This window comes from Erithacus rubecula (genome assembly GCF_903797595.1).
Source record: "Erithacus rubecula genome assembly, chromosome: 12".
NCBI classification, from domain to species: domain Eukaryota; kingdom Metazoa; phylum Chordata; class Aves; order Passeriformes; family Muscicapidae; genus Erithacus; species Erithacus rubecula.
Genome location: NC_136664.1, coordinates 10,546,838 through 10,573,336, shown reverse-complemented (window position 1 = coordinate 10,573,336; position 26,499 = coordinate 10,546,838). Strand labels below are relative to the sequence as shown.

The 26,499-nt window shown below is 36.1% G+C and overlaps 1 protein-coding gene across 5 annotated transcripts in view; it reads left to right on the top strand.

Annotated features, from left to right (window-relative positions):
* Positions 1 to 26,499, top strand: part of FTO (FTO alpha-ketoglutarate dependent dioxygenase) — a 216,492-nt gene that overhangs the window by 5,448 nt on the left and 184,545 nt on the right. For 2 of the 5 annotated variants that reach the window (XM_079315937.1, XM_079315939.1), the window contains exons 1-2: positions 23,853 to 23,921; positions 25,586 to 25,670. The exons of 1 other annotated variant lie outside the window; for it this stretch is intronic. In XM_079315937.1, the coding sequence (XP_079172063.1) occupies positions 23,854 to 23,921; positions 25,586 to 25,670 (153 nt within the window). In that variant the 5' untranslated portion in view covers position 23,853. Of the gene's footprint in view, positions 1 to 23,113; positions 23,202 to 23,852; positions 23,922 to 25,585; positions 25,671 to 26,499 lie in introns of those variants that run through there. 2 more of the 5 variants (XM_079315938.1, XM_079315940.1) reach the window with 2 other exon arrangements.

Below are 26,499 nucleotides of genomic sequence, written 5' to 3'. Positions count from 1 at the left end.
TTGGGAAGAACAGATTATTCAGTTTCAGAAAGCTAGGTAGTCATCCAAAACCTTTAGTCTTCTGGTTCTGAACTGAGTTTATAATCTTAGAAGTTTCTGATGGAAATTAGCATTTTTAAAATAAAGCCATAGTGAAACACCTCTACTGGAGGTGCAGTACAGGGCCTACTTCCAATTTTATTTTTAGATTTTGAAAAAACTTGATGATTTGATATTATACTTTTTTCTTTTACGTCAGAGAAGATTCAGTTTCAGCTGGTCCAGGTTATTGAAAACTAGACAGGTCAAACAGTGATTGCCTAAAGCTTGTTTCTGTTCCCTTGCAGTTGATATTCAAAGTTTCACAGCCTTCAGCTGAAGCAGGATTGGGCTGCCATGCTTTTAATAATTAATCTATTTCTTAAATTATTTAATTACCTGTAATGACCAAGAGCATCCAAAATATCAGATGAGACTGAAAAGCATTGTACTGTATTCTGTTATGTTCACTACTGAAGTGCAAAACATGGTTATGAGCATTTATTGGCATTTAAAGTATGCTACAGATTAAACATCTATTTGAAGCCTTCTGGATAGAAAATTACAGTGCTGTAATTTCAAAACACTTGTCATTATTTACTGGAGTCTGATTATGGAAGGAAACTCTGCTCTACCTTATTTAGCTTAGCAGTTTTTTTGCTTTTGTATACATGCTCCCCCAATTTCTAAAAGAATTACATCTTTATCTCCTAGAACTTGTCCAGCTTCATTTCTCCCTTTTATCTGCTGCTCTTCCCACCATTTTTATTTAAGACTGTAAAGTTACTTTAGTGTAACTGCTCTTGTCACCTTTGCCCTTAGCTAATCAAATAGTTTACCTTGAGGGAAGCATTTATCTCCCACTTTCATTATTATTATTTTCGTAGCTGTAAAGATATATATTTTATGTCTCCAGAAGGGTGTAACAGTGAAACGAGGTATTGATCTGCTGTATTTGGCAATTTCTTTCCACCTTGCCATCGATATCATGTCAGCCTCTGTCTGTACTGTGGTTGACCTCACAAATAGCTCTTTATGTTCCCATTGGATTCAAATGATATACTATGCTCAAAACTAAATCAATGAATGATTATAAAGTTTTTAGTATTATTTCATAACCCTCAGGCAACTGGTACTTCATGCAGTGAATACTTGAAAAGGTAGCTGATTAAAATATGTTGTTGATTCTGTTCTAAGGTTTAAAACTATATTGAAATCAAACACCTTGTAATATTAAGAGATGCCATTCTTTGCTGGCATAAGATTTTACTTAAAATCTCACACATCTCATGGATGTTCTGTCCTGGAGTGCAGAAATTTCATGCACTGGATCTTGCCAGTGATAAATCATGATTGTGCATACCCTGTATATATTTATGGGGATGGGGGGGAAGGAGGTAAAGATCAAATAAAGGTTTTCATCTGTAAAAAGTGAGCAGTAAGTTTAAGCAGCTTTTGGTTTGGAAAACATTTCTATTACTGCCATGTAAACCCATACCCTTAGATATAATTCTAATAGTTTAACTGGTAAAATGCATGTTCAAATGCCCATTTAATAGGCTTTTTTTACTCTGATGGAAATAGGTATGATTTTTACAAGCAGTTAAAGGTCTTTGGAACACAGTCTTACTGATTTTGAATGTGCGTTCAAGATCTGGAAAAATCTTCAGATTCTGTTCAGTGTTTACTTCTAGTTTAAATTATGTCAGTGCAGCAGGTAATGATGTTCTTATGCTTAAAGGAAATACTTCATTTTCTGATACCTTAACCATGTGATGGCAAACAACTGCAGTTAGCAAAATCCTGAACTGATCTATGATGTGTATGTATATATGTATATAATCACTGAATAAAACCAGAACAAACTATTAAGTCTAATGATGTTAGGGAGGAGAAATTGTTTTGGGGCCTTCATTGTAAACAATACATATAAACATCAGGAAAATTACCATATTTCTGAGTTGGAAAGCATATTTAGAATCAGAATCTAAACAGAAGTTCTTAATAAGCGATTTTAAGGAAAATAGGCATTTGTCAAACATACCACTTTTGTAAGAAATTTATGCAAAAAAAAATTATGGAAAGGTGTTCCGACTAGATTAATTTCAAGTAAAATATTTTATTGTGTATTCTGAGACCATGTAAGTACCATGTTTTAGTATATAATATAAAACCACCAGAAATTATACCAAACTGATCAGTTTGAAACTCTTTCTGTAAGCCTGGATTTTTTTTTGTAAGATGTAGAAAAAAATTTTTTTAATGTACTGCAACTATTATGAACTTGTAAAAAATCAAATTGTGTCTTATATCCACATAGCAGCCAAAAAGTAACTTTACTAAATTTGTTATTTCAGCTACTGTGTTTGTTGAGCATAATGTAACTGACTTGACACAGGGTAAGATCAAAAGACAGTTCTATTCCCACTCTCCAGCCATTCCCATGTCAGTTATTTAGAATAAGATGGGTTGAATCAGTTATGTGGTTCTTTGCATCTGTGGTAATGGGGAAGGGAAACTGTTTTGGTTTGGATGTTTTACTGTGATGATTAGTTCAGTAGTCAGCTGTCTTTTACGAATGTTCAGTGCTCTGCTTTTTTGCCTCTGGCATGCAAAATGTAAAATGTGTACCATACTGGTGGTTAGTTTATTTTTAAACTTCATGCAGAAGGGGTTAGTTGAGGAAAACTAGAGGAACAACTGTTGGTTTGTGTAGACATCCCCCATGCTTTAAACCAGAAGCCATCAAACTTCTGCATTGTCAAGCTTGGGAGGCATCTGGTATGTGCTTGCTGTCATTTCCTGAGCCTCTGTTGCTGCTGTCCAGGAAAATAGTCCGTGATATATTCATATGGACACTATCAATTCTGGTTCAATAGGAAGTGTTTATGGAAAGCATTTATAAATAGACATAAATGAAATAAAAGCAGTTTATGAGTACAGCCAATGTTTTTATTGTTGTTATTTCACAGTCTTGTATTCCATTTTAAAAAACTTCAAAAATCTTTTACTTTGATTAGTAAAAACTCATATTCCTGGGTGCCTATTTTGCTTGAATGTGCTATGGGGAACTTTTTTAAAAGGTTTTCTTCTTCTGAGTTTCTTTGCATTCTTGATATTCATATTTTCAAGTTAGATTCCCTAAGTTTTCTCCAGTATTGTTGTAAACAAGAGTTGAAACCTATAGGAAGTTTTCTGACCATGGGAGCTGGTACTTTAGAAAACTTGTCTCAATCACTTGACTGTAGCGAGTTGTGCTTGATAAGAGATATAGCAAAGTTCTTAGTGGTGTTATAGCTTAAACTTTTATAATGAACTGTAGATATTTGTCATCCTTCCCTGAACTATTTTAAAAATGCTGAAATATTTCTTCGCAGGAGTGACTGGGCATTGGAGGTGGTGGAGTCACCATCCCTGGAGGTGTTTAAGAAAAGGCTGCCTTTGGCTCTTAGTGCCATGGTCTAGTTGACATGGTGGTGTCATCACATTAATGATCATTCCCCAAATTTACAATTTCTGCCTGTGTAGGAAAGCTTTGAAACTTGTTATTCAGTCAAAAAAAGCTGAATTATAACTTTATGGTTTCTGGCTTCCTGAAAGTAATTCAGTGTGATCGGGACAGTAGATTGGTCATTATCTGTGATTTCTGTATTTGCTAAGTGTTGATATTATGACTTGTGCAATAGAACATAGGAATGTAATGCCTACCTAAAGGAGTTTGTGCTCTGTGTGTGTCTGTGTACGTGACAGACACATGAGTTTATGATTTGTGATCTGAACATATTCCTCATAAATAATAGCAATTCATTTTCTCTTCAGTTAGCAAAGCACAGTTTGTGATTAGGGTCTTTAAAGGCCTGGTGTCATGACAGAAGGTGGTCAAAGCAGTAATGTCACAGGCAGGGGGATGCCAGTGACCCAGTGAGTGAAACAAGCACTTTGCATGTTGATCTGTTTCATGAGAGGGCAATGTTTGGCCCTGTAAGTGCAGGAGAGATGGACTGTTCATGGAAAGGGCACAGAGAGCTAACCCATATGATCCTTTGTCAGCCTGATTAAATTTAGTGTCAAGCTTTCTTTCATGTGAAAGATGAGACACATCACTGTTTATCTAATAGAAAAAAGTATTTCTATTTTTCCTGAAGTCTTTTATATGTTAATAGAGGCAAACATGACCATGATCACATAATTTAAATGTGTAAGTAAAAAATATACATCTTTACTGGCAATGGTTTAAAAGTAAGATGTATATGTTTTATGCAAAATAATGCAATTTCATTGTTAATCATGCTGTTCAGGCCATAACTCCACACAAAACCGAGTTTTTAAACAAATAGCATATACTGTTATTGGGCCATTTATAACAGAAATGCCTAGAATATTTAGAGACTGATGAAAGGTATTTATTTTGCATGCTTTAATGTATGCTTCTATTGTGATATTAATATACAAGTGCAGAATTAAAATTCCAGGTATTAGACCTAATTGTAAGGTGTTAGACTCTGATTTTTAATACTGGAAGAAGCACCAGTATTTAGAACAAGGGTTACAACAGATGTAATTTTGGAAATAAATGCAGGCATACAAGAAAATGGAAGAATTTCTTGTGAAATAATTGAACTTCTAAATATTTAAAGAACAGGAAGGGAAAAAGTTTCCCCTCAGTCTTCCTACCATGCCAAATGCGGCTTGCTTAAGGGACCTGCTGGGAGTTCTGTTTAATGTTATACTTTGCATGCATTTGTGATTTGAAATAAAATAAAAAATAATAAAAAAAAAGAGCCAAATTTGAGAGAGACAGTTTGAATGGCATGCTGTCAGTTTGGCTCTTCATGAATTGGCAGTGGTCTCATTTAGGACCTTCAGATACGTGTCTGCCTGGACAGAATGAGAACATTTTGCATGTTCTTGAGAAGACAACCCCTCCTTGCTGCCTCCCAGTACTCAGTGGTGCATGACAGTTGCCCTTCATCGCTGTCTTCTCCGGGCTTAACCTTTGACCGCGGCTGTGTTGCCGTTCGTTGATGTTCGTGAGTGACGGGCATTGGCTTGCAACGTGCTTGTCATTATTTGACTGTCAGAAGGAGCCTGCCATTGGGCTCCATCAAGGTGTGCAGCAGTCCATATTACTTAACTTCCAACACTGTCAACAGGACGGTCGAATGTGCATAAAAAATGTGTGTTGAATATGTCTTTGATCATAATGTAGGGAGATATTTTTTGTGTGTGCTAAATGTATTCATATGAGTTTCACAGGGCCAAGAGGTTGATTCTGCTGCCATGGTTAAAAAGTGAACTGTTGTCTCCTGTGGTCTAAGTTTCAAATAGCACAATTTAGATTTGAACAGCTCTGCCAGTTAAACTCTCAGCTTGTCTTGCGTATCCTATCAGCTTTTCAGCCAGCAGTATAAGCAGCGAGATACCAGACCAGTGGTGCCTGAGGTTAGCTGTCAAACTGGAATGTTATTTTGGATCTTGCTGTAATGTAATATCATAGAAGGAGGTCAGGCTGTGTGATTTGTAAAGCAGTTGTGCAAACTTAAAATGACTGAAATGTTTATTTCAGGTACGTTTTTTTCAATCTAGAGGAGTTGAGAAAATAGAATTTTTCATAAAAAAAACCAAAGGCAATATAAAATGGTCATTTTTCTCTCGAACACAGAATACAGTGCATAAAACAGCATCAATCCGATATGAGTAGACAGGCTGGAATTCACTAAGTAATAAATGCTTGACATTGAAAATATTTAACAGGCAGATATTTGTGTATCTTCTGATAGTAAATCCCAAAGAGATTTGGGATGAACCTCATACTTAATTTAACAAATGGCAATTGTACCCGTGCGTTAATTGTGAATATAAACTTGCTTTGTAGGTAAATCACTTATGCAATCTATCATATATTTATGTACAATAAATACAAATACTTTGAATTGCTTTCTGCTTGAAAGAGCCATATCCTTCTTTAGTGGTATATTTGCTATTCACTTGGACAAGAGCTATCTATAACTGAAGTTTATTTTATTGGATTTGAAACTTGTCTGTTTTCTCTCAAAATATATCAGTTCCTTTGTAATTGAAATGATATATTAAAATGACATCACAAAATATCATCTTAAGAAAACCAAAGATTCACTTGAGCTTGTTCATAATGACTTCTTTCCAAACCAGAAAAGTAGCATTATCTTGCAAACTGGCTATAAAATTACCTTTTTTTTTCCCTTTCAAGTTTCAAAATATCTTTGTGTTAATTAAGTGAAAACAGTAGAATCATAGTAGTGGTTGTGGGTTAAATTGCTTAGGATCAAAAAAGTATTCTTTTCATAATAATTTTGCCCTCAATGTATTTTCTGAACCAGATTTTTTTCTGCTCACAGTATCATTTGCAAGAGACCTCAGTTCAGAGGCAATGATCTAAAAGACTAGAATGTGTCATGGAGATCTTTTTGGCCTTCTTGCTCTTAATGATAAATGCTGTTTAATAGCCCAACTCTTTTAGACTTTGCCAGTGTGTTGACATGTGGCTTCTCTGACATGGAGTATAAAATGCATGTATTCAGGTGTTTGTGTGCATCCATGTACACGTGAGCCATAAATGTGCAAAACTCTTTGGCAAATTAAGTGGTCTAATATTAGTTGTTAAAACTATTATCTTCTAAACCCTTTGTCCTGCCCATGATATGCTGTTAGTAAGTTTTGGATTATGTTTCCCCTTTATGTGTATACATATGAAATATGCTTTCGTGAAGAAGGACTGAATTTTCAAAGTGTGTAAATAGGCAAACGTGCAAGCATTTAAGTGTATTTAAGCAGACAAATAAAAATAATGAGCTTTTAAATAATGAGCTGTTGTGTTCGTTGATACGGTCTCTGAATTCAGAACTCCTTTTCAGCCTCCATAGATTAAAAAAATGTTACCAAAATTGCAGAAAAACTGACCAGACTATTTTTAAACTAAAGGAATGTTATTTTTCATTTCACAAAAATGTTGCTCTTTCTTTCACTGTACAAATGAGGGTTTTATTTCTGCTGAAAGTTAATAATACTTTTTGTAGTTGTGTTACTGAGGGAGAAAAGTTTAAAATCTTCAACACAAAGTTTTTAACTGGAAGTTATGGAATACCTGTTCCTCCTCTAACCTAACCTCCTCTAACTTTTTTTCCTATTCTGAAATAAAATTTTACAATTGTGTGCAGAAGAAACTAGGCATCATTATGCAGTTTATTGCAAGTGTGTTCATATCTTTATATTTTTCCAAACTGAAGTACTTTTGTGAATTCTGTCCAGTCTGTGTCATAACTAAGGGTTTGCAATGTTTTTGCTCTTACCCTGCAGATCTTTTTATCTTATCACTATTTTAGAAAGGATATGGATAAACCAGTTTACTAACATAAAATACAATAAAAAGTAAGTTCTCATTAACTGTTAGGAGTTGCTGTCTTTTTCCATTGCCTTAAAAGATGAAAGAAACACTATAAATGTGTTTTCTAACTTTCTTAAGACATTAGAATTTGAAAGTGAAAGTACAGTGGAAAAATATGTCAGCAGTCAAGTGTCATTATTTTGTTTTGTGTTCTGAATTAAGAATATCCCAGCTGAAAGCAAAATGTTTTAATCAAGCAAAGAAACTTCTGAAGTGGTTCTCAGGATGGCAGGAGGTTCCATGTGCTTTTTATTTCAACTTCCAACAGTGTTCAAAAACCACATAAGTGTATTTTGGAGGTTACACATCCCTGATGCTCCATGGTGTTATAGGAACAAAGTAAATCCTATTACCTAAAATAAAAGAGAGGTAGATACCTTAAGGGAAGTGCTTTGTTGTCACCTATACCCTGTGCAATACAAATATCTGCTTGTCACAAAGGTTGAGACCCTTGTAGGGCATTCTTTCGGGGAAAAAAATCTGTCTTCTGGTTTAATGTAAGAGCTGTGAAATATCTGTATTAGGTAAAATAGAGGTTAAGGCACCTTAAGGGCACTGAATTCTTATCTCTTTTTACTAGCAGGGGTGTCAACATGTACTAAAATGTGATGACCTACTCTCCTCTTTGATAAAAAGGAAAATGACCTGTCTACCGTGGATGGTGATAGAGTTGCCTGGGGCAGATTACATTGTCACCTGCTTTAGTACTGGTGTGTAGGAAAATAAAAAAGGCCAGGATAGTTCTGTTTACCACAGAAGTATTTGACATTTCTAGCTACTGATAAAATACACTCGGGTAGAAAGAAGAAACTGGTTTACAGTACTAAACAAGGTTATGGAGAAAGGCAAAGATTGTTTGTTGTGTGAAGCCTTGGTATCACAGGATGTATGATATGTATCAAGAGATTCCTTCTGACCACTTCAGACACTCACAGTTCAAGTTCTGTGTTTAACCCTGCTTGCCACTTGTCCTGGGCCTTTTGGTGCACAAAAGGCTGATGTGTCTTGAGTCAAGTCTTGAAATTCTGATGTACCTGTGGACTGTGCAACTTAGTTTAATCATGGACTTAGTGGATAAAAGTAACAATATTTCTTGAATAATTGGTGTAACACTCTAGACCTTTTCTGGGTAGCATTCCAGAGCATTTATAATTTGTAACAATTAATTTAGAAGTGGTTAGTCGTTGCTTATTGCTGAATGATGAAATATATATAACTTAGAGAGCTGATTTAAATTGTAGAGCTGGAACATCTCAAACTGTTAAATGTGCTTTAAGCTTTAATTAATACTTCTATGCAATACTGTAAGGAAGCTATGCTTCATGCTAATCAGAAACTGGACTTAAGGATGAAAGAAAGATTTCTGTTACACTCTTTATCAATATTTGGGTAGAATGGGTTTCAGCATTTCTTCATGTTTTATATGATGGAATGAAATGTAGATGTTTCTTATGTTAGTTCCTTGTATAATAATCTTGTCTCTTGTTTGCATAAATAAATTTTAAAAGTTTTATTCTTAGAGGTATGAACTCCAAGGGATGGGAAATTGACTTTGTGTTGCCAAACAGATATTAGTTTTTACATTGTTTAAAAACTCAAATCTCTGCCCATAATGAGTGAAATCATAAGTGAACATTCATGAGAGAAACTGGAAAAGTTTCATTAAAAGGCATGGGAGCCTTTTTAAAAAAGCATTAACCCCATAACTTTGGTCTGGTTTTGCTGTTTTCAGGTCAAGCTCATTAAGGTATTTTTGTCCTGAAGTTCTAAGCATTCATGAAGAAGGTAGAAATCTGTTGGTATTGGATTTAATGTCAATAGAAGATGAAATTTAGAAAATCAATGTTAACTTATTTAAATCAGGTCAGTGAAGTGTGTCTTGTTATATGCTGAAAATTCTGACATTATATTCTTCTGAAGCGTAAATAATTGATTTTGTCTTTTGTAATTGTTTAGAAATTTTCTATAAGGCTAGTAGCTACTTATAAAGTAAAAGCTTATTGCTTTATGGAACTTTGTTCTTTCAATTTTTAAGTGTTTACAGAATTCAGTATTACATTGGCTCATGCATAACTGCCCATGATTCTGCGTTTGTGATTCAAGAGTGTTGAGAAATTTGCATTAAAAAGCCCATTTATAATCTTTTTTGTTTGCTTCATAATCAGTGGGGGATTTTTTATTGTTTTCTTGTTAATATTTTTATTCCAAGGAATTTAAGTAAAGAGCAGGATATAATCCAGTTCCCACAGAAAAACTAAAGAATGAAGTCAGTAATGAAGGTGGGTAATAAGCAATGAATGAACAAAATAACTCAAGAGACAATCTGAAAGATGATAAAATACTAAAGCAATGTGGTATTTTGGGAGGAAGATTAGATAAGGAGAAAAGTAACACAGAAACTGAGTGATAGAGAATCAGTAAAATGAGTTACAAAGCCAGAATCTAGCAGAATCCTGTGTAATATTCTAGCATTTATCTGACTGAAATGTACTAAGTGACTGTTGCATGCTGTGTATAGAAATGAATTTATGTGTGTGCTTTGCTGTTTAACAGATGCTGTTTGGGAATGTAAGTACGTCACATTTTTTTAAAGCCAAGTTATTTTTCACTTGGGCATCTATCTGCTAATTCCTATTTTGTGAGGAGTAGTGAAGGAGAGTAATTAATTGATATTGAGGAAAAAAACTGAATATATTTTTAAAGCATGGAATGTTAGCATAGTTACAAATAATAAAAATGAAGAAAACTCCAAATAAATAGTTACGAAGAACACATGAACTGCTCATGCATAAATACCTGCTGGGCCTTGGCCATTGAGTCCTTTGGAGAGGAACCTGGCTGAAAAAGTCTGAACTGCTTAGAATGGATTTATTATTCTTAGAAAATCTCCTTTGCATGTGGAATCTTCTCTACTGTTATGGCCCTGGGCCTAATCTTCTCTCCTTTCTAATTTAGTGTAGAAATTCTTTGAGAATTCCAAATTTCATCTGTGTGTGCAAAATGGCAGAACTTTGCATGCATAATAAAAGCTCAGTGACTTCTTGACAGTGCCAGTGGTGTGATTAATTCCTGTGCATAATATATTCAGTCATCCTATGCATATGCAGTGACAATATAAGCAAAGGGGAATGAAGGGTCCCTATGGGTGATGTCTGGGGGAGAGCTCTTGTCTTGCTCTTGTCAAATGCGTGTGTCTCTCCCTCTGTCCCCACAGATTTCTTTCTCCTTGGGCTTTATGCCAATTGCTGCATCTTCCCCATCTGGTCAGTATCAGAAAGGTGGACCACACCTCAGCCTCTTCCATCATGTGCTGGCAAGTTTGTGGGGCTCTTGGTACAGAGGCAGAAAATAGAAGAAAGCTGGCATTTTCCTAAGAAGCCTTTATCTAATATCCCCTGGTGTTTGCCACTTTGAATCTTTTCCTGTTAATAAATTGCACTGTTTGCAATTTATTCTTAATGATCTAGACTTTTCTGGGGTAACCTTACAGTGTTAGTCAATTGTGTTTGTAGCATGCCACATGCTTTTATTGTGAATGGACGTTTTTTTGTGCTTTTGTGCATTATTCCATGAACAGTAGTGAAAACGTAAAGATTTTTAGTTTGGATCACCAAAGCTTTGAAACTAGAAAGCTACCTCAATCTCTTTCCTGACATGAGCAGTTGCTCTTGCAGGCTCTGAACTGGGATTACATGGTGCCTGGAAATGTTAACAGGAAGCCTTAGAGAACTTCTACTGATGAGCCAGTATAGCTTTATGACATTATGCTGGCAAAACTCTGTATGGCAAGTTTGTATCTACATACATAGAAAGGTATAGTGCATTTTGCTAGCTGTAATTTTTAGGCACATATGGTGATTTGGTGTCATGCTGCACATATTTCTGTATCATAATAAACAAAATACTTGTATCTTGTTAAATTAATAAATCAAGTAGATTTTGTAGTTGTGTATTAGTAACTGGATATAATATAGTTTAAATTCTGGCTGGTTACCAGTGTTTATCAGTGATGAAAAATTACAGATTAGTCTGTGTTTCTATAATCAGAACATTTACACAATGGATATATTGTTGCAGTTGTCGTTTTAGTTCTGATTATTACTCAGTATGTCTATTGCAATTTTCTCATTTACAGCTGTTATTGAGCTCCATGTGTAATAGATGGAATTACTGTGTCTACCATTTATTTAATGAATAGCCTACAGAAACATTAGTGTTAATAATATTATCCACTTAATGTACACAACAGTTTATAATATGGATGGATGAATAATGTGTTGCACTATTTAAATTTTATTGGAATAAGATAAATAGATCTAGTGCATTTTTGTTCGTAAATGCGATGTTAGAGTCATCTGGGGGATGTAAAAAAAAGTCAATTCTAAGCAAAGTGATTGCAACTAGTCTGTTATCTAATATATAAATAAAATGGTTTAGACTTAAAGGTCTTCTTTGGGGGGGTGGGATTTGAACCAGGAGGAAATTTTTCATTTTAAAATAAGTGAGAGTCTCAGCTGTTCAAGTTTGTTCTTGATGGGGCGTATTCTGCTAATAGGGAGAATTGGGTTGGAAAACTAATGATTTGGTTTCTTTGCTCAGTAGCAAGGAAGTGTATGTGAGACACATATATTAAACAGAATTAACTAAGTTTACCAATTTGATAAATATGACATGTGGCTCTGATTAAATAGCAAAATAGCATCTTGTATAGTAAGCAAAGTCAGGCCTTTTCCAATGCAGGCAGCTTCCTCTCCTTGCTCATTATCTGCTTTTTTGGCTTAGAGCAATGTGGAACAGTTTGGTTTTGTAAGCCTAAGAGGAAAATATTTCCCCTGCCTCACTTTTGAGTAATTTTGATTGTACGAAAGGAACTCCGTGGCCTGATTCATCAGATGCAGTAGAGCTTCTCTAAACTGATTAAGATACTATTTTTGAAAAGTTGTATTACAGGTCATAAGGATATGCTTTAGCTTAAAGAAAAAGCGCTGTAAAATGGAATAACCATAATTGAGTTGGTTTTTTTTAATTTTTTTTTTCCTGAATAAATAGGCGCTTAAGGAAGATCTCCAGTTATGTAGAAGTTATGCTGTTTGAGTCAGAGAATATGAATTTTGAGTTTCTGGCAGCAGTATTTAAATTCTGATATATTCCTTGCTGTGTTGAGACAAATTTGATAGGCAAAGGTAATAATCTATTAGACCAACTTGTAGGAGTACAAAAGTTAGACAAGGCTTATGTGTCCTAAAGCTAGACTGACCTTGCCTTGTGGCTCTGTGTGTTCTTGTAAGGGACAGTCCATGGTTGTTGTATCCCAATGTATTTTGGGTTCGTTGCCCCCACAGCCCCAAGATGTTCTTTACAGCAGACAAGCTGTGCTGTGCAGACCATGTATCCATAAATTCCTTAACGTTACCAATACTTGGTTATTCAAACACTCTCCATTCTGAGCTATGTTGTAGTGCAGGGATTCATGAGCAGTGACCTGTCAGAATTTCAGGACCACCAGAGGACTGCAGAGAGCTGCATGGTATTTTAACTCTAGTTCCCCAAAATTACTTGGTGTTTCAGAGAAGGTAAAATGTGTGCATTGCATACATATGTTTTTCTTCTGGCAAGTTGAACAATGTTGTGATTTTCTTTCCTTAAAAGAATGTTACGTGTTACTGATTTGGGGCTATCTATAATTCTATGGTAATGTAAAGTAATATTATCCAGTTATTATGTGATTATTTTCTCAAAAATGCAGAGCTTTCTAGAAGTTCTGTAACGTATCACACATGAAGAATAGCACAAAATTTTAGCAGAATAAATAATTTTGGTATCTTCAATGTTTTCTCTGGTTACTCTATCAGGTTTTTTTGCACATTTTTTTCTTTTTTGCTTACTACAGAAAAATTACATCAAATGCAGGATAACAGAACACTGTCAAACTAAGAAGGTTTTATATGGACAGCATTAGACAGGAGCAGAAAGATCCAGTGCACTAATAGGCACGCTCACATGAGCTACCTAGTCCATTGACAGTTCTTTCCTTTGTTCTCCCTCTCGACCCACTTTCTGCCAGTGATTTGTGACATATTTTGTAAGAGATCAAATAAGCCCTTGACACCTGATTGCAATGTAGTGCTTGTTTACAGTTGCATTTTTGAAGGACCTCTAGACAAGATGGAAGGTTTAACTTAAAGTAATTAAATTTGCATCTGCTCTGTGACAGGAATTTTCTTATGTGTGTATCCTGTTGAGCAACTTTTACTGTAATTGGCCATAAAGTACCAAAAGAAGGATCCAGGTAGACAAAATCATTGTTGCCTACTACTAAAATCTGTCATGATATTTCTTAAGGACTGGCTTGTACTTAGCTTGTGCCATGTTCTTTGAAATATAGTAATGCCTACTTTTTTTTCTGTTTTTTTAATGTGGACTCTGACTTGAAACACAAATTAAGCTGAACTTGATGAATAGCATTTTCTATTCACATTTTAAAAGCTAAAGAACTATTTACTATTTTAAATTCAACATGGTCAATTAATATCTGTTTTTGTGGTATATTTTGGCCAGATTGATATTGTTGAATTTCCTCTGATCAGTGAGATTTGAAATAACATATCAGGATGTTCACCTTATACCAACTGAAGTGGTTTTATGGACCAAGAATTATTTGCATTTTTGCATGACCTGTCCTTATGGCTACTTTTGAGTACAGTGGAGGTTAGAAGAAGTTATTTTCAGCCTACTGACTACAAGTGAGATTAATAGCTTTTGAAAGGACTGTAATGAAAGGCTGACCCAACTGGCTTTTGTATTATACCTTGTTTATCCTGCTCTCATCTCTATCACCTTTGGGCTACAACAAAATGTAATTTATGTTAGCAGTGCTTCATTGAAGGTGAAAGGTCACATTTTTAATGAGGGTAGCCCTGATTGGGATTCAGGTTTTAAAATATTGTGTGGTAGAGTACAGTCAACAAAGTCCATGTAAAGAAAACGATTGCAGAGAGGGGTGAGAAAACATTATTTGAGAGGGACATAAGACCATGTTTTAAAAATTAAAGTTCAACTAGCAGGAATTAAATAGCTAGGAAAAGGGATTTAACAAAGTACCAGCAATGTGATGCTCAGTTTTAATAAGCCATTATAATCCATTATAATTTTGGCAGAATGGTACTGAGAAAAATACTTTGCAGACAATCAATTTCCTCTTATTTTGATGCTTTTTGCTAAAAACATCTTTCTCTCTCTCTTATTTTTGACTTGAGTGGGACAGAAACGAAATGACCACCTGTGCTAGTTCCAGGGAGAACTTGTCTGTATTTGGAGCAGTTAACCATAATACCCAACTAGGTCTGAGTTTTCCCTTTAGAAGGCAAAGTTGCCTTATGTTCATGAGATTGAGCAGTGGTGTCCATTATTGGTATGCTTTAAAAATGATCCTGCTGGATTTTTGTTGAATTATGTTAATATTAGAATTCACTACATGACTTACATAACCAATTTTAAGAAGCATGCACTTTCTCATAGAAGCCAAAATTTTTTTGAGATAGGTTAAAACTTTAAGGGAATTTTAGTTAGTAGAAATTTAGCAGGTATCTGGGGAAATTTTAGGGTATAAGCAGTGAAGGTAAAGTTGTCAACTCAGAGTAGTCAAAAGCTAATTTGAAAAAAGTTCTTGGATTTGGCTTTCCAGCATTCAAATACTTACCCTGTGTGACTGGTGCTTGTCATGAATCTCACTCTTGACTTTTATTTATGTGTGTTGTTTACAAGTGACAAAGTGCTGCAGTTATGTTCAAGACAGGAATGGGACACACATCAGGGATTTTGAAATCCATTACTTTTTTTATGGAAACAACTTCTAACCTGAGCTTAGTTCAAAGTTTGCATAGAGAAGTGGTAGATAGGCCTCTTTGGTTCATTACAGCCAAATTATCTTTAATGAAGACACAGACTATCAAAATCTGAGCTTTTATATATATATTTTTTTTTTTAATTTTTTTAAACAATATATATAGACTGCACAACAGTAACCACTGAGGAGAACCATAAGGCCCATAGGATTCACATTGTGAGTGAAAGTTTAGGAAGGCTGCAGGTTAGATGCCATAAGAGCTGCAATATTGTGAAGAGATATTGTGCTGATGTCAGAAGCTTTTTCCCCCCGATTTTGGATTGTTTGCTGTGTATCATGCTGCATCATAACTAAATACTGGATTATGTCCCTGTATGATGACAACTTTTTATTCCATGGTGATGTGTGCAGTAATCTATTGGGGCCCTGCTGTAGCAGTTCAAACATTGGGTTTCCTTTCCTTCTCCCCAACTCCCTGCTCCTGTAGCCTTGCTGTGCAATGCACATCCATCCTGCTCTCTCCCTTCTTCCCCACCACAGCACTCCCCTGGGCCTGGGCTCCTGCTGTCTCTTGGCAAGGAATGGAATCACACTGTGCTTTAAAGCAACATAATGTTGGGATTCCCCTTCTTTTCATCCATGCCAATAGGTCTTGAACTATTAATGCAAATCTTCAAAATGATTATTTTAAATTTACACTTGTTTTACATTATTTTATAATTAAGTTTTAGTGTCCAAAGAGAAGAAAGGAATAGAAGTTTTTTAAGTGATTAAATATTAATTTCATTCACATTTAACCCTAATTTACATTAAGGATGTTAACTGAAAGGCAGATCTTTTGAATTCAACATTTTCATTTCTTTTTAGCATCATTGATGAACAGTTAGATCTCGTCATATGAAGTGTCAGGGTCCACTGGGATATAAGGAATAATTGTGCAGTCCTATACTTTTTAGGATGATCTGTTTGTGATGCTTACTGTTTCCTGACAAAATAAAACAAACAAACAAAAATCAAAGTAGGAAATATTTTGTCTAAACTAAAACTATGATTTGAAACAAAACCTTTTTTCAAATGGCTAGAGAGACTGTCCTGCTTGAGGACTCTGGTGAATCTTCTTGTCTGTTTTAACAGGACTTCTATGACTTAGAAAGTTACTGGAAGGTATATCAAATGGTAATATTGGTGATAAAATCTTGTATTACATATGTGATATATATATATATATATCACATATGTGTGTGTATATTGCATGTAGGGTTAAGAATTTAGGTAAATACAAAAAAATTGTTCTGCATGCAACTACAACTAGGTGTGAAACTGACTGCTGATGTTTATTTCATTTCATAGAATTAAATTAACTTAAATGCACTCAGTATCTGTTAAAATCTATAGTTCTTACTTGAGAGTTCAGGAAATGTAGAATTTATTTCTGTGATCTGAAATTACTTACAGGACCCTGGATTAAACTTCAGTCTTGGTGTTGTGTAAACTGCTGCAGGCTCTTGGATGCATTCTGTGCTTACACTTGCACAGGTAAAATCCTGCAAATGATACAGGCCTTTGTGTAGTGTTTAATAAATTATGGAACTTTGAAGAATCTTTGAGAAGTGGGGCCTGCATGTGACTGAGCAGCAGACATGAATAAGTGTTATCCTCGAGTGTATCTAGCAGACAGTAATAGATGCTTGAACAGACAATATGAGCACTGAGTGAATGATGGTAATAACATTAAATATTTACATACAGCAAAAGCATTTTGACAGCAGAAAAGAGACTGTCTCTGCAGTAAGGTGGGTAAACCCCAGTGTGATATAGTACACCTTTCTATAGGACAACTTCTTATTAATAACTAGCAGTGTTTCTCTGTAAGACAGATATTTTGATCTACTGTCATACAAGACAATTTTCAAGACTTTATTGGTGTAATCTCCAGGTACCAATATCACTCCATACCTACCATAATGCAAAACCAGTTACTGAGTTCAGAAATAAAAATTGATAATTGGATAATAACTAAATGCTTAATATTAACCAAAGTAGATTATAACCTGTTACCAGAAGCTCACATTCACTCTACTTTGCCTTACCTCAGTTTCACACTGAATTTCCCAACCTAGGAGCTGTCTGGAGAACTGTGTCCTAAAGAATGTCATACTGTGGCTGTGCCTGAAAGAGTTGATGAAAGCAAGAAGTCCTTCTGCCCTCTCCACTGCTGAACATTTTCATAGGAGTAAATCCATTTTATTGATTCCGGAGTTCTTGAAGTGCAGGATATTTGTTTATGTGCCCTTGTTTTGTTTTTTGAGGTAACCTACAAATTATGATTGTAGAACAGTTGGTATTCTTTGCACTGGACTTGTTAAAATAGGTAATGCTTGATTCGCACATAATTTTAAAGGGAAATTACTTTATGAGAAGCATAGGATAACAATTTTTATACTGAGGAACATATGATTATTGTTAGAGGATTTTATGCTTCTAAATGCATTTCAAAAACCTTTCACTTATAGGAAGGAAATAAAACAATGGTGACAGTAAATTGAATTTTTAAAATACTGTATGAAGCTTGTATTACTATGATGAGCCTGCTTGCATTTAATGATCTGTCATGTCATGTAATTAAAACAAATTAATATTGAAATGAACTAAAATTGAGTGCTATCAAGCCACTTTTTCATATATTCATTTTCATGTCACAGCAAAAGAGAGCATAGACCACAATTGTAGAATTTGTTGCTTTAAATCATCACTAAGGCTGATTTCTGTTTTGTTTCAATTTTTTGGGCAAAGATAATTCTTTGGAAGTAGATAAGGGAAAGTTCTTGTTGAAAAGATGTTTGGCAGTTCCTATTTTAGCAGTGGCTACAGTGTGGGTATCTAATCAATGTCCATGAGTAATCTGTGTCATTTGAGAATATGAATAACTATGAATATCTAGAATATCTAAGGCATATGATGAGTTGAACTTTGGTGAATAAGGTGTTTCTTGAACTATATGACAAATATATTTTTACAGCTTTTAAGGAAAGAATCTTAATCCTGTGAAGCAAAAGGACTGGTATATTGCAAGAGGGGAAAATGTTATATTCCTGTAAATATGTGAACTAAATGCTTTGCAAAAGGAATGTGACAGAAATTTAATGCAATGTGTTCTCTTCTTGGGAGAGTTTTTCCTTGAGGGAAAAATTTTTGCAGGTGATGGCTGCTCTGAGGAGCATTCCTCTGTGGCTGTAAAATTGATGTGGGCTACAGAACTAGAATGTTGATAACTTGATACCAGTGGATGTGAGCTGAGATGTTTTGAGTGAGGACTGCATTGAAGATAAATCCAAGTGGACTCATTTCACTGTCAAACATGAACCATATTCCTTGTTTGTGTCTTAAATATCAAGAAATGGAAATTATGCAGCATTTAAATTCCAGATTAAATCTGGACTCTAGTACAGGAGCATGACCCTGGCTTTTCAGAGGACATCTCAGGATCCTTAAAAAGCAATACCTGTTTTTGAGTAGATCATCTACTTGAGTTTTTCAAGATAACTACTAGTTTGGAATCTTTCTGGATTAAAACTCCTATTATGTTGATCAGGAGTTACTCTAGTTTAAATCATTTTTCTTTCTAACACAGCCTCTGTGTTAGAAATAAGGAAGTATTCTTGTAAAAACAAACATCAGGCTCCTAAAAGTTTGAACAATAATACTTCAGTGACCATCAGACTTTGGACTTTTGTTTGTTGCTGTGGTAAAGAGGGGGTTACACTTGGTTTTTGCTATTAATGCTGCCTTCTTTGTGTTGTGGTCTCTATACTTCCTCTCATATCTCATTGATTTCTGTCAGCACATCTTCCCTCCCATTTGCTGATTTGAGCTTTTGGTGTCAGAGCAGTGAAAGTGCTCCAGAAAATACAAATACTTCTTTGAATCTGGAAGAGCAGTTTGAGAAGCCATGAGCAGAATTCTATCTGACACATAAGGAACAAGTGTCTTCATTTTTTAACTTCATATTTAAAATAGGTACAATGTTGATTCTTGCAGCTGCAGTTTAGGTCCTAAAGTAGGGTATAGATTCAAATACTCAAAGTGTATTTACAGTAAAGGTTTCAAAATTTTTACTGTGTGCTGACCACCCACTGAGTGAAGCTTTTCCTGTTTGGATTTCTAAGGGCTTTAGCAGTATTTACACACTTCACATCAGAACTATCGGCCTAACAGAATGGAAGGTTTAGTCCATGCAGTTGTATTGTCCTAATCTAACCATCAAAATGAGAATTCTAGCTTCAGAAACTTCTTTCATCATACCTAATTTCAGGGTTTCATTACTGAGTCAGATTCTGTGTTCATCATATAACCCTCAAGGTCTAGACCATGTGCTGGTCAGGACCTGAGAACACAACAAAACTTTGCTGAAGTTTTATATTTCTGTTTCACTGATTTTGTGGTGGGGAAATTAAATTAGCCAAACTCTGCAAGTTGGTTGCAGCCTGAATAATGCTTTCAGAAGCAGTGTTTTAAAAACTGTTATTTCTCCTTTTCATTCTCGCCCTTCACACCACTTCTTGTGGATTCAGAATTTGGAGAAATTATTTTTAAAGCAACGTCTAAGCATCTTGTGATACAAGTTATATTTCAATCAAAGCAGACATTTGGTATCCTCCTGTAACAGTAAATCTGCCTGGTGTGGATTTTTCTTTTTTTTTTTTTTCTCCTTGTTTTGTAGTATGCAGTTCTACAAATGCTGAAGCACATTATTTTTGCTTATTTAATGAAGCACATGAAACAGGGAGCCATGAGATTTGAGTCCTGGCAATTTAATGCCAGTAATAGGAAGCAGCTTGGTTGAGGGTGTTTTTCTGCTGTAATTAGTACTATAAAGTATTAATATATTTCTGTTTATTTCATGATGATAGATGTGGGGTTCAGATGTAGCATTTTTAATTTATTCATCAATATATATAGAGTGTTGATAAATAAATGCTGTCCATGTGCTAAATGGGTAGAGAATGTAGACTTTTTCTTGCCTTTTCCTGTAAAAATGTTGTGAAATAAAAATGTTGTGAAATAAAAATGTAACGACAGGGATTGTACTAGCGTCCTTTTTTGCAATCTGTGTTTTTAACTTGATCTAAGCATGTAAGTGAATCATTTTACTTGGTAGACAATTGTGCTGGTATTCACATGTTAATTTATTTTCATCATGAAATATATTTTAACCTCTAGATGGTTTTTCATGAGTGAGGTTGTGCTGCAGAGTTCAGTTTGTTTGCATAAACTTCAACATTGAGCTGCAGAATAGAGCCAGGGTAACGATGATGGGGGTGGCTGTAACTCCATTGTAATGACAATAAAAATGATGGCAGGAGTATACAAAGTGTCAACAAGCAAGTAAGGAAAGTAAGAATGTGCAAGTCTGCAGGCTCTAGAACACTTTATTAAGCTGTGAAAACACTCTGGATAAAAAAAGGAGTGATAAGAGTCCATTCAAAGTGGAGAGGGGATAAAAAAAAAAAAAAAAAAAAAAAAAAAAAGTAGTTGATGAAATATTTTCCTAAAATCAATGACAAAAACTATCCAAAGCTTGCAGTGCACAGTACAGGCTTTAAGTTACACTGGCTTGGGCTGTAAGAGCAGGCTGTAACAGAGCTGTGTGTAAAGGGTTCCCAGCTATACAAGGGCATACATACTAAGGTGCCAAGCGAGCAGAGTCAGTCTGTCTGTCTGTCTGTCTGTCTGTCTCCCCATGACCCCGTGGTGCCTGGTGTCCCTGGCAGGGAGGGACGCTGCTCTCTGCAGTGTGCAGGCTGGAGCCTGGTCAGGTTTCAGAGCTGGTGTGCTATCCCTGCTGGAGTTTGGTCAGGTTTAGGAGCTGGTGTGCTGTCCCTGCTGGAGCCTGGTCAGGTTTAGGAGCTGGTGTGCTGTCCCTGCTGGAGCCTGGTCAGGTTTAGGAGCTGGTGTGCTGTCCCTGCTGGAGCCTGGTCAGGTTTAGGAGCTGGTGTGCTGTCCCTGCTGGAGTTTGGTCAGGTTTAGGAGCTGGTGTGCTGTCCCTGCTGGAGTTTGGTCAGGTTTCAGAGCTGGTGTGCTGTCCCTGCTGGAGTTTGGTCAGGTTTAGGAGCTGGTGTGCTGTCCCTGCTGGAGTTTGGTCAGGTTTCGGAGCTGGTGTGCTGTCCCTGCTGGAGTTTGGTCAGGTTTCAGAGCTGGTGTGCTGTCCCTGCTGGAGTTTGGTCAGGTTTCATAGCTGGTGTGCTGTCCCTGCTGGAGTTTGGTCAGGTTTAGGAGCTGGTGTGCTGTCCCTGCTGGAGTTTGGTCAGGTTTCATAGCTGGTGTGCTGTCCCTGCTGGAGTTTGGTCAGGTTTAGGAGCTGGTGTGCTGTCCCTGCTGGAGTTTGGTCAGGTTTAGGAGCTGGTGTGCTGTCCCTGCTGGAGTTTGGTCAGGTTTAGGAGCTGGTGTGCTGTCCCTGCTGGAGTTTGGTCAGGTTTCGGAGCTGGTGTGCTGTCCCTGCTGGAGTTTGGTCAGGTTTCAGAGCTGGTGTGCTGTCCCTGCTGGAGTTTGGTCAGGTTTCATAGCTGGTGTGCTGTCCCTGCTGGAGTTTGGTCAGGTTTCATAGCTGGTGTGCTGTCCCTGCTGGAGTTTGGTCAGGTTTAGGAGCTGGTGTGCTGTCCCTGCTGAGGCTGAGTGTCACTAGGTGGCACTGGAGCATCGCCCGTGCCCGCTCCGCCGCGCCTGCACTGCCGGGCGTCAGGGAAATTGTTTTATTGGTAAAGGGCATAGTGTAATATATTCATCTCCATCCCAGGCAGCCATTTAATGCCCTGAAACATGCCCTCTCACAGCTCTGGCCTGTTGACTGCGCTTATTTGGTGTAATAATTAGCAGAATTTCTCGCTAACAGCGGTACTTACCAACACCTCACATTTTGCTCTGTGTTTTTGTACGTGATGGATTGTGCATTCTATGAATAAAGTTAAGCGGGTCACAGCCTAAGCCCTGTACAACACAGCTATTTTCTGCACAATAGTTCTGAATAGATATATATTAACTCCTTTTTAATCCCCGTGGTGTGTAATGCAAACAAATTCGAGTCTTTTTGTAATAGGCTATTGAAAACTTGTAAGCACAGAACACTTAACTTGTCAACTTAAAGAACAAAAAAAGAAAAATAGAATGAGGAGCTATAGAAATTCGATTACAGTATCTTTTACCAATGGCTTTAGGAGCCTGTTCTAGTGCTTCATGAGGTGTGGTAGACATCACTGTATGTGGTTCTAGAGGACCAATTCCCAAATGCTTGTTAAAGGTGATCCCTCTTCTCTCGTGATGTTCAAAGTTCGTCTGCTCAGTATGAAAAAGGTAGGAATTCTGAGTTAAACTCTAGTTGGGTTTTTTCTGCACTTTCCTAGCTGGAAATGATTTTGCTTAAAATTCTTGTGATGGAAATAAAAAGAAAAGGTTTCTGAATAAATGCTGTGGGTAGGGATCCTCATCATGATTCTTCTCAAGTGTAGGGTCTGATAAAGTTAAGGGCACCCAAAATTATCAAGTAACTGTAGTCTTCTTTTCAGTTAAATTTGTAAGTAAAAAATTAATGGAATTCTGATATAATGAATTAGCTTAACTAACAGTGGTTTGAGGCATATTTCATATGGAAGTTCAACTCTGCATGGAGACTGTCAAGCCTTTGTCACTAGTTTAGTTGGGAATTGCAGCATATGTAGTGCCAAATGTGGGTCATAAGCTCTAGCAGTTGTCTGTTATTTAATTTTAAAATCCTCCCTTTGAATATTTTTTTTAAAATCCTACATTGTTCTTTTTTTTTTTTTCCCATTCAGCCCTTCTTGAATTCTAGTTACTGCTGAAGCAATTCCATTGTAGAAGGGAAAGTAATACAGCATGTTAAGCCAGCAAATAAGAACAAAGGTGGGTCTGGCAGCTTTCTCTTAGTGTCAATTCCTTGCCCTCAGCCTCCCTTATTAATGCAACTGAGCTGCTGTCACTCAGATGGTTTTAACACAGACATGCAGGCTATGTGTCAGAAAGGGTGCCCTAGATTCTTGAATTTCAGGTTGAGGTACCCCAACATACAAAACCACTGTATCAAATTATAAATGGTTGACTCCAGTCCTTGTAGACATTCTGAAGGAAATGAAATTTATTTATTGTTGTCTTTGAGATATCCTTTAAGAAAGCAAGAGAGTTTAGATTTTAAGGTGTCTACAGTATTTTCAGTTGGATGGAGACTTTCCTGTATACCTTTAATCTTATGACAGTTCAGAACAATCCTTCTCTTTGTCAAGTTGTACTTCCACATTAGGGTTATTTTTTGTGTGTTTTTATTTCTTTATATAAAGGGTTTTTATGTTTTCTCACTGTCCCTTCACTTGTAGTAATTTACTATGGGCTTTTTGATAATGTTCTTATATATCCTATACATATATCTGCTTAAAAATATAATCAGAAACTATTTGGTGCTTTTTCTTCACTGGGTCATTTAATGGATTGAATTTTGATTGTCACCACACAGTTCATTAAACATGTCTCTATTTTCCTATCAGCCTGCTACAGCTTTAGTATGCTGTGGATCAGTATGGCTGCCCCACTTCTTCCTTTGTTTAGACAGCAAATCCAAGCCATTCTAAAGTGAGTTAGTACTCTTTAATTGTTTATTTATTAAATTTGGCAGAAGAAACATGTAATAGTGTAAATCTAGGATATTTTGTCAGCAAAATGGAGCAACTATGGCAAAGGAGAATTGGAATGGTCCTCTCTGTTCCAGCCTCTCTTTTTCACCTTCAGAAATCCAGCCTGTATTTGAGAATAGCATAGAGAAGGGGAGAGATGATTTTGAAAAGATTTATTACTGTACTACTTCACATTCTCAAAATACAGGCAGAGGTAGCAGTAGGACTATCTAGAATCTTAAACCAGTTAGGAATGTAAGTGTATGGGAAGAAAGGACAGACAAGAGTTTTCCCTGAACAAATGTACAAGGAAGACTTAAGAAATGATTTTTGTGCATTTCCATTTCAGTTGAGTGGTGCTGCTCTGAACATTGCAAGTGAGGGGAAAAGTTAATGAGAAATAAGGTCTGTATGTGCAAATAATAGAAAGGAGAACTGGAAATTAAGTATTAGCCTTTTCATAATTCAGAATACCTTTATTAAAACAGCATTATTTAAAAAGGTGTGAGTTCTTAAGTTTGCTCAACAAATGTATTCTTAACCAAAATGTTGATTTGCATTATGAAATTCACTTGTATTTGGCACAAAGAAAATGACTTAACAAAGATTTATTTCTTTCACAGCACATCAGTGTTCTCTTGTATTTTACCTCTTAGTGTACCCTAACACTATTTATGTTGTGCAAAGATGACTTAAGAATAAAATGTGAGTAGCCTTTCTTTTAGCTGTAGTTCTTTAACCTTATGATAGTACTGTGAATGTTCTCAGTACTCTGCAATACAGATCCCAGCTAAGTCCTGTTTTTTTGGATTGTGAGACAGAAGAGAATTTCTGACACCAAGAATCAAAACAAGACTGAAGAACGAGATGCATCAAACTTGCAGTCAGTGTGGCTCTGCTGCCTCCAGTTTATTTGGTTAGGCTGTATGTGCAGAACTTATTAAAGAAATATAAATGATTCTTTGAAGTTTGATGCTCTAAACAGTTTGGGAACCAGTCATTTAAAAAAACTTCTAAACTTGATATAAGAAAAAATTCCCATGAGGGAGAATGCAGGTTTCACAGAGGTGTCTCCTCCATGCCTAATTATCCTTTCTTTTCAGCTGAGATCCCTGTTTCTGGTCTGAACTTGTCCAACATTTCAGACCCTGGATTTTGCTAGTTGTTGCCTGCCAACTTAACATGTAGATGTTAGCTTTCTGTTCCCCATGTGGCTTATTTTGTAGACTGTGAGCAAAAAAAATTAATCAAGTCTTAATTGTTCACTATGAGGTGTTTCTTTAAACAACTTTTGTTGAAAAAAAAAGCCCACACGAAAAAATTGAGTTTATCATGTGCTTGAAAAGGGCAAAGCACAAAGATGGAAGAGCAGAGGCAAGAAGTCTGATGCTGCTTCTGCAGCCAAAGCCCAGAGAACTGGCATAGCCCTTCCTTTGGTGCATTGTTTTGGCAGTGATTTTGTTGTGACACATATTGTCAAGAATTATATTGTAAATGACTCCTTTAAAATACATCAGCTGTGTGCATGGTGAAATGTGATGAGCAGAAAGAAAAGTGTTCCTGGAATACATTTCCTTTTGTCTGTAAGGCTTTAAACCATTTTCCTGTCTTTTCATTCTGCAGTGAGGAATACAGTTATGCACTCTACAAATATATGCATATGATGTCTTGGAAGGCTGTTAAGGTCTTCAGATTTTTCACCAAGTTTTTAAGTGCTTTTAGACTTTCATAGTGCTTATTGTGCTAATAAAATCTCTGGAAAATAATTTGGTTCTCTAAAAAATATCAAGAATCAACAATTTTGTAATGGCCTGCAAAGATGTTCAAATACTGTGTAATGGGCATGACAGTTACAGTATGTGAAATTTAATGCTCTAGCTCCTTATTGATCTTCCTTGTAGCCGATTGCATGGCACATGCATTTGCACTTAACACCTGCTCTTTCTACATTAACACTATCTTCTGCAGTGTCACCAAGGGCAGGTTAGAAGCTGCATTTGATGCAAAACTGAAGTGTTTAAGGAAATATCTATATATTTTTCATATCCTTTTTACTTCACTTTTGACTGTTTTATCTTCTGGGTGATATTTTAACGCTTGGAGTTTTCCCCCCTTTTTAAAGTGTTCTTATTAGACATTGATTGCTTATCATATTACTTATCAAGATATATAGAGACCAGCAATCCTGCCAGGCTTGTTATTTTCTGGAAATGATGAAAAGCTGCAAGAAAATTTATTTCATCTTTGATTTTGCTGGTAGTTCTGGAAAACTGTGTTAGTGTGACCTGCCAGTGTTTGTGTTGGAAAGTTCTTTGTCTGTATATAAGCCTGTGGCAAAGGTTCTGAATCTGCATTTCAAGCTGTCAGCCCCTGGGTTTCAGTCTAGAGGTTCTTGGTCTGTTCTGTGGTTGTTGGTCAGTGTGTTTGCTTGTACTTTGCTACATTTATTAGATATCGAATCCCAGTGAAGTTTGTGCAATTCCACCTTGCAGATATGCAGTATTTCCCCAAATAATGTGGAGATTCTTAATGTTTCT